Here is a 7,827-nt window from a genome sequence, read left to right as displayed (position 1 = left end):
ACACATCCCAGTGCCGGCGCACCTCCCTTCTGCAGCATGCTCACTCCCCAGCCTCAAGAGGTCCCCAAAAGTCATAACCTTTTCTTTTTTTAGCGAAAAAAGATGCTTTATTGATATATTTAGAAAAGTGTAATTATAAAGGAAGGGGGTTGCACTGTTCACAACCCCTGGCAACCCAGAGGGGCAACAGCAAGTCACATATCCATTTTTCTTACACATACACACATTCTCTGAAGAATCCAAGAAAAGCAAAATAAGGCCTCAGTGGTGATTGACATTAGAAAGGGAGGTGGGGTAAGAAGAGAAAATAGTGCTTGTTTCCAGAAATATTTTTCTCCCTTTTAGCCCCTTGCTCCAATAGCTCTCACCTCCTGGCACAAAGTCAATGGCCAGTCATATGTAACACTGTCAAAGGAGGGTGGTGCCTCGGTGGAAATGTGCAATGTGTGTACCTGGGTGTGGCTTAGGAAGGCATAGTAAAAGTTTCTGAGAGAAGTGGAGAGATGGAAAGGTTTTTCTGTGGAAACGAGGCTAAAGGACGGGTGTGGAGAGGGGTTGAGAAGGTGCTTCTGGGGAGTGGATGGTGCCATTTCACTTTCTCATGAGGCAACACGGACATGGACACGGTGCCAGGCATTGCTGAGCACGCCTCGCAGGTTCCAGATTGGGGCCACGGTGTCTGGCTGCACATTGTAGCTGTCATCTACAGCCTTACAAACAATGTTCAATTCCTTTTTCCCAGGTGGTACGGGGGCTTGCAGCTGCCATAGCCGCCAGGCCCAGGCCTTACGGGGGCGCTGTTCCTCTCTATCCAGCTCAGCCACCTGCCAGGTTAGGCCCCCATCCAGAGATACATCCACCCTGATCACAGCCCTCCCACCACCACTCCATGCGTAGCCCTTGACAGTCACCTCCCCTGCCTCTACCATCCCCCCATCCTTGGGCTCTGTGATGGCTGACTGGACAGGAAGCTCCTGAATAGATGGAGAAGAGTCAAAATCTACAGAGTCCCAGTCCACGGAAGGACAGAAGCCCTTGTAATCTCGCCGCTGCCAGTGGCTGTGGCTTTCCTCTGGCTCCACACTCACTTTGCCCAGCCATTTGACGTGGCGGGCACCCACCACCCCAGGAACCACCACGCGCACAGGGAAGCCGTGGTCACGAGGCAGAGGCTGCCCGTTCATCTCATATGCCAGCAGGACCTCAGCTTCAGGGTCCAGGGCCCGAGCCAGAGGGATGGATGCACCATAGGCAGTCCCTGTGGGGTCTGAGTCCAGTCCCTCAAAGCAGACATGGGCCTCAGTTTCACAGAGTTGGTGACCAGCCTTGGCTAATACATCACACAGTCGTGCCCCAGCCCAGCGTGCAGTGCTAATGGCGCCTGTTCTCCACTCCAGACCTCTTACTTCTTTTAACTGACTCATCTCAGAGCGCCGGTTGCCAGCACACTGCAGGGTGACCGTGATCTCGTGCTTGGGGAACTGGTGTAAGTCATCCAGGGATAGGGACAGTGGCTTTCTCCCAGGTGGTCCTACTATATGCAGGCGATAGGTGTCTGGGTCCAGGTTAGGTACAGGCAGATGGTTCCGAGTGAAGAAGATAGGGTTTGGTGTGATGTAGGTTTCTGTCAGCAGCTCAGGGGGGGGCTCTGCATTAAAGGGGCGCTGGCTATTGACCTTCAGAGCTGGGTGACGTATAGGATCATCAGCGTAAGGGTCAGAGGTCTTCAAGGTGGATGGCATCTTGTCTTCGGGGCTCAGCTCCCCGATCTTGTACTGAGCCAGTATCTCACGTATGTGGGACTGGTTGTGAACGGCATAGAGGGCCCAGAAGGGCTCTAGAGGACCCCCAGCTGCTAGCATCAGCTTTGATGGCCCCCCTGGATGTAGGTCCACAAATTCTGTGACATCAAAGACCTCAGAGCCCAGAGTCACCCAGATCCTAGTCTCGGGGCTGCTGTGGGATTTTACTTCCTCTCTGGTGTATATGTGTGGTGACTTCTGAGCAGCCTGCAGGCAGGACAGGGGCGAGGCAAAAGGGAACAGAATATTAAGAAGCAATCACTGCAGCTCATCCTAAGCCAATCCACAAAGTCGTGGCCACTGGGAAATGGAGGCAGCAGATTTCATCTCTACTTGTGCATGAAGATGTGTCAGCTGTGGGCTCTGTGATAACACCCAGGCTTTCCTGGGAGCACACCAGGATCCCTGACAGTGAAGTGTCTTCCTTTCCCACTTACCCTGCAACGACGGTCATGATAGGCCAACACTGCACCGAGGCCCAACAGGGTCCCCATGACTCTCCATCCCCTGGTGCTGGAGTTATCTGTAGAGAAGGCAAGGCTGGGGCACTGATGCTGAGATGAATCATTTGTAGAGCAGGCCTGAATGCAGAGCCTTGAGTGGGTTGACTTGAGTCTGAAAGAGAAAGAGAGTCTTCTTAGTAACATACTTCTGATCAGTGAAGGCCTGGGGTTTACCTCTCCCTGGCTGGCCATTGGCTCCTTTAGTTGGAACTTAGTTTCTCCAGGGATAGGTGAGACAAGTGGGGTCTGGCTTACCCTTTCCTTCCTTGCCACCATCTTAATGATCTTATCTGGCAGATAAGAGAAGACATTATAAAGATACTGGGGGTAAAGATATGGGTTAGGAGACCTTTTAAGACGGGCTGGCCTACCTGCAGGTCTGTCTGAGCCCCAGGGCTACAGCTCTGTGCAGCAGCAGCATTGTGGCAGACCTGTAGGAGGAAGATTCTGAGATCAAGATAGGAATTCCTGGGAGGGGATGGTATTAGGGCAGTTTGAGGGAATGGGGGGAGGAAGACACAGAGGAGGTCAGCTGGAGAGACTTTTTCTGTGGTAATGAGGCCAAAGGGTAGGAGTGGGGGTCCAGATGGGCCCTTAGAGAAAACCTGGAGCACTTCAGACACAGACTGTACTGACAGGATGAAAGGGAATAGGGGTAGAGGGAGAAATAGGAGTCTTCTAGAATCACCCATCTCCCATCCTCCACTCTACTTTTGGGTCTAAAAGGGCAAAATTTCTTTCTTTTTTAAAAAAAATATATTTTATTGATTTTTTACAGAGAGGAAGGGAGAGGGATAGAGAGTCAGAAACATCATTGATGAGAGAGAAACATCGACCATCTGCCTCCCGCACACCCCCCACTGGGGACGTGCCAGCAACTAAGGTACATGCCCTTGACCGGAATCGAACCTGGGACCCCTCAGTCCGCAGGCCGACGCTCTATCCACTGAGCCAAACCGGTCAGGGCCAAAATTTATTTCTTAAGACAGAAGAAGACAACTGAAGGGCAGACTGACTTAAACAGGAACAAAAAGGTTAAAAAGGTAATGGCAGCCTAATGGGGTGCAGGACCTGATTCTGGAGTCAAACTGCTTTGTGAAACCCGCCCTGCCATTAACCAGCTCCGTTCCCTGGGCAACATAAGGAAGCCTCTCCGAACTTGCTTCCTCATCTAGGAAATGAGATCTCCCGTAGCACAGCTGCTGTGATCAGTAAACAAGTAATAATATTATCTTTGAAGGCCTTCCAGTCCCCTCCTCTCTCTCCACCCACTCTAAAAAAAATTGAACCCAGCTGAGAACTGGACCCCAACCCTTGGTCCCCACCCCTACCTTGTCTATGCCACTCCAGTGAGCTCAGCAAATTGAGGCGTCAATGGCCAGTGTGTCAGGGTATGGGCTAGAGAAGGAAGAAGGTAATTATTCTGTTCTCTGCCCTGCTGCAGTTTCTTCTTCTCAGCACTGAGCAGATCACTGACCCCAGCAGGCCCAAGGGGGGAGGAGTGAGAAGAGTCCCAATTGCTGAAAAGGGGGACAGGCAGAGAAACTGTGAGGGAGAAAGGAGTAGGAGCAGAGTCTGCATTTTACTCCTGGGCCATGGCCCCCTCACTCTCCCTCCCTCCCACCTGCCCTCAATCCCAGCAGCTAACTTGAGTCAGACTGGAGTGGTGCAGGTCGGGCTGACCTGCAGGGGAACTCAAGTCAATTCAATGTCCCAGGTTTTAGGAGAGGCAGCCTTCCGCTACATAAAAGATGCCACACCTTGTGCGGGTGGTGGCCCCCACTCCTCGGGGCACTTTAGGTAGGAGGATATGTCCAGCACCAGGGCAAGGCATCTGGACCCATGCCACCATCCAGAAGCTGGCACAAGTGTCTTGTAGCAACGCCCCATGCCCCAGGAGCACCCGGACAGTGGGAGTGGAGGTGGGTACTGGCAGTTTTGTTGTCCTTGGGGTTGCAAGCACCCCTGGGTGCCAAGGCCCCCATCGTGGCCCAGGTCACCAGCCCTTCCCCCTCCTCTTCCCTCTCCCGGCCGCAAACCCCTTACCCACTTTGCGGTCCGCGCGATGGACCCGTCCAGCGCCCGGAGACTGCTGGTGAAGGGGCGAGGCCAGCGCTGTGACGTTGTTGGAGTTGAAGGACCATTGGCGTTCCTCGGCTAGTCGCCCAGCCATTGGCGGGCTGTGGACTGCCTTCTAGCTGCTGTGCCCGCCTCCTGGAGGCCAAAGCAGGCGGGGCGCCTCCAGGGCTGCAAGCTAGGGCAGTTTGTTTTTCACCCTCGCCGGGCAAGGAATGGGACCCTCACTGACGTCCGGAACCTGGGCAGTGGAAGGTGACGAGGACGCCAGAGGTTGGGCTGAAAGATGGGAGACTGGGATCCCCCGCCCCGCCCTGCCCCGCCCCTACAGCTGAGAATAAAGGTGCGTTCACTGGAGGAGGCCTCGGGATCCAGCCCGCTTTCTCTTGGCGGCGAGGCTCGCCTCTACCCTGTTTTTGATCAACATCTACGTATGTTGCAGCGACAACAGCCCTGTTTGCCTTTTAGAGAAAACAAGGTCAAGCGATCCTCTTATATACAAGAATGAGCAGAAACTAAACCTAAATAGTGGTTCAAAGACTTTGAGATTCCTTGGACTAGTCGAATTTCTCCCCAAATTAGGGAACCATCAACACAGAATAGCCACGTTTTTTATTTTGATTTGTTAAGTCAGTTTTTAAAAATCGTCATTTAACAAGAGCAACGACATATCTAACACTCCAAATTAGGAAGATTATAATGGCTCATAATCTTAGAGCAAAGGACACTAATACAAATCATTTGCTATATCATTTGGTGCAGGACTAAAAACTTGTTTTGTCATTGGCCGGCTGTGAACGTGGGGCAAAAGTATCTACACTGCCCTCTAGGGAACAGAAGGGCAAGCTACAACCTTACTCACTTTAAATTAAGGACTTCATCTTTAATTTTAGAAGATCATTCCCCTCCACGCCCCCTTTCTGCTCTCTTAAACTGAACTAGAGATATTACCAGGAATCGAGGAGTCATGGGGGAGTACTAAGATATATACAGAAAGGGGCAATGGCACTGAATAGGTTCTAAAGATTTTGGCTCTAAAGTTTTCAGAAATATTTTCAACACAATTAAATTTGCATACAATTAAACCATTGGAGAGGCCTGGTGCAAGATGTTAGGTCTGATCAAATAATTGAGTGGATACCCCTCCCCTGGGAACTGACCTTTAGATTACTTCACAACGGACATTCCCTTTTCCTTAGAACACATTCCACTTGCTAAGACCATTATCCTTCCTCTCTGGACCTTCCCAGGATCCGGACCCTCCCAGAAAAAGCCCGTCTGGAGTCCTTTAAAATCTCTGACTCCCCTTTGCTGGGTGCTGGCACTGGTATCCAGATGACCTAATCCTACATAATAAAAGCCTAATATGCTAAATGTCTGGTGGTCCAGTCAACCAATCAAAGCATAATATGCTAATGATATGCTAAGGCTGCTCAACCACTCACTATGATGTGCATTGACCACTAGGGGACAGACAGTCCAAATGGTAGGTTAGCTTGCTGCTGGGGTCCAGCTGATAGGGACTGGGTCCAGCTGATCGGGACTGAGTGAGATGGGCTGGACATGCCCTGGAGCCCTCCCACTTCCCCAGCTGGCCAACCTCCCACATCCCTCCCCAAACCTGATTGTGCACCAGTGGGGTCCCTTGGCCTGGCCTGTGCCCTCTCACAATCTGGGACCCCTCGAGGGATGTCGGAGAGCCGGTTTCAGCCCAATCCCACAGGCCAGCCCCAGGGACCCCACTGGAGCACGAATTCGTGCACTGGGCCTCTAGTAAATTTATAATCCCTTACCACTTTAGCCTCGTGTATTCCTCCTTTGACAACCCTAACACTGTCTTACTAGTATTTTTTTTTTTAATTGGTTTCAGAGAGGAAGGGAGAGGGAGAGATAGAAACATCGATGATGAGAATCATTGATCAGCTGCCTCCTGCACACCCCCTATTGGGGACTGAGCCAGCAACAGTGATCTCCTGGTTCATAGGTCAACACTCAACCAAAATATATATATTTTAAAAAATCAGGCTCAGCCCTGGCTGGCATGGCTCGGTGATTAGAGTATCAGCCTGTGCACTTAAGGGTCTTGGGTTCGATTACAGGTCAGTGGCAGGTACCTGGGTTGCAGGTCAGATCTTCACCCCTGGGTTGAGGCATGAGTGGAAGGCAACCAATTGATGTGTCAAAAAAATTTTTTTAAAAAATTCAGGCTCAGCCCAAGGATAAGAGTATTTCTTAACAACACTATCATCTCCTTGTGTGACATACACATGCTGTACATAACTGACCTTTAAACCTCAACTTTTCTTTGTTTTACAGAAGAAACTGAGGCAGAGAGCAGCTAAGTAACTTATCAAGGCCACAGCTGGTAAGTTGGCAAGAGACAGGACTGGAATGCCAGGTCTGTTTGGCACCAGTCCTTTCCTTTCAGATTCTTTGGAATTTAAAACTTCTCCTGCATCCATACCTAATTTTTTCTTTGTATCATTCTCTCCCATCCACCTCCATTTAGATTGTGATAGACTAAAGGGCTTCACATACAGCAGGAAATAAAAGCTGATCCAGGAGAAAATTTCCTGTTGGGGTAAAGCTACATGATCAATAAAATGCTAGTTCAGTATTTTTTTAAAATCCTCACCCAAGGATATTTTTTCCATTGATCTTTAGAGAGAGAGTGGAAGTTTGGGAGGGAAGAAGAGAAACGTCAGGTATCAAACTTGGTCTGTGGGCCTACACTCTTAACCACTGAGCCAAACTGGCAAGGGCAGTGATTTTTTTTTTTTTAATCTTCTTTTAAGTCATGGTCCCCTTTGAGATACTAATAAGGCAAAGGACCCTCTCCCTACAGAAATACATACATTTTTGCATAATACTTCAAAGGAGTCACAAATTCCAACTCTCTCCCCAATCTCACCAACTGTCTGCCCAAAGGTCATAGACACCCCTCCAACCCTAATATGTATATTCTGTTAAGAGGACCTAAAAAAAAAAAATAGCTGCGGTCAGACTTGATGAGCTCTCTAGTGGTCTGGGAGTAGGAGAGATGAAACAGCAATAAAGCCCGGGACTGGTTGGTTGAGTTTTCTGTACACCAAAAGGTGGCGGGCTCAAATCCTGGTCAGGGCACATACCCAAGTTGCAGGTTCTATCCCTGTTGGGGCCTTTATGGGAGGCAGCCAATCAATGTTTCTCTCTCACATCGATGTTTCTCTCCCCCCGCCTCTCTCTCTAAAAATCAATTAAAACATTTTTAAAAAATTCCAACCCCCAAAAAAGCAAAAACAAAAAAGCAGCAATAAAGATGCTATTTTCCAAATTAGGTTATCTCAATATTCAAGAACAGATTAGAGGGAATAAGGAGGCACCAACATGCAGGGGAGGGTGTGTTTCTGAGTCAATAAAACTACTGGGTGCCCTTTCTTCCAAATTTCTTGTATCAGTCAGACAAA

The 7,827-nt window shown here is 49.8% G+C and overlaps 1 protein-coding gene across 6 annotated transcripts; it reads right to left on the bottom strand.

The window, feature by feature from the left end:
* Positions 1 to 110: 110 nt before the first annotated feature.
* On the bottom strand, positions 111 to 7,704 carry SUOX (sulfite oxidase). 6 transcript variants are annotated; one of them, XM_079774724.1, is made up of 5 exons: positions 4,352 to 7,704; positions 3,637 to 3,825; positions 2,677 to 2,736; positions 2,240 to 2,417; positions 111 to 2,009 (listed from the first exon to the last, which is right to left on the bottom strand). In XM_079774724.1, the coding sequence occupies exons 3-5, from the start codon at positions 2,724 to 2,726 to the stop codon at positions 600 to 602; spliced, it is 1,638 nt and encodes a 545-aa protein (XP_079630850.1). In that variant the 5' UTR covers positions 2,727 to 2,736; positions 3,637 to 3,825; positions 4,352 to 7,704; the 3' UTR covers positions 111 to 599. The 6 variants fall into 6 exon arrangements, with proteins under 6 accessions (XP_079630850.1, XP_079630849.1, XP_079630852.1 ...); XM_079774723.1 differs by having other exon boundaries at positions 3,637 to 3,703; XM_079774726.1 differs by having other exon boundaries at positions 4,356 to 7,704.
* Between the last annotated feature and the right edge of the window lie 123 nt (positions 7,705 to 7,827).

This window comes from Cnephaeus nilssonii (genome assembly GCF_951640355.1).
Source record: "Cnephaeus nilssonii genome assembly, chromosome: 6".
Taxonomy (NCBI): Eukaryota; Metazoa; Chordata; class Mammalia; order Chiroptera; family Vespertilionidae; genus Cnephaeus; species Cnephaeus nilssonii.
Note: the sequence above shows the minus strand (reverse complement) of the source record. Positions and strands in the feature narration are given on the sequence as shown.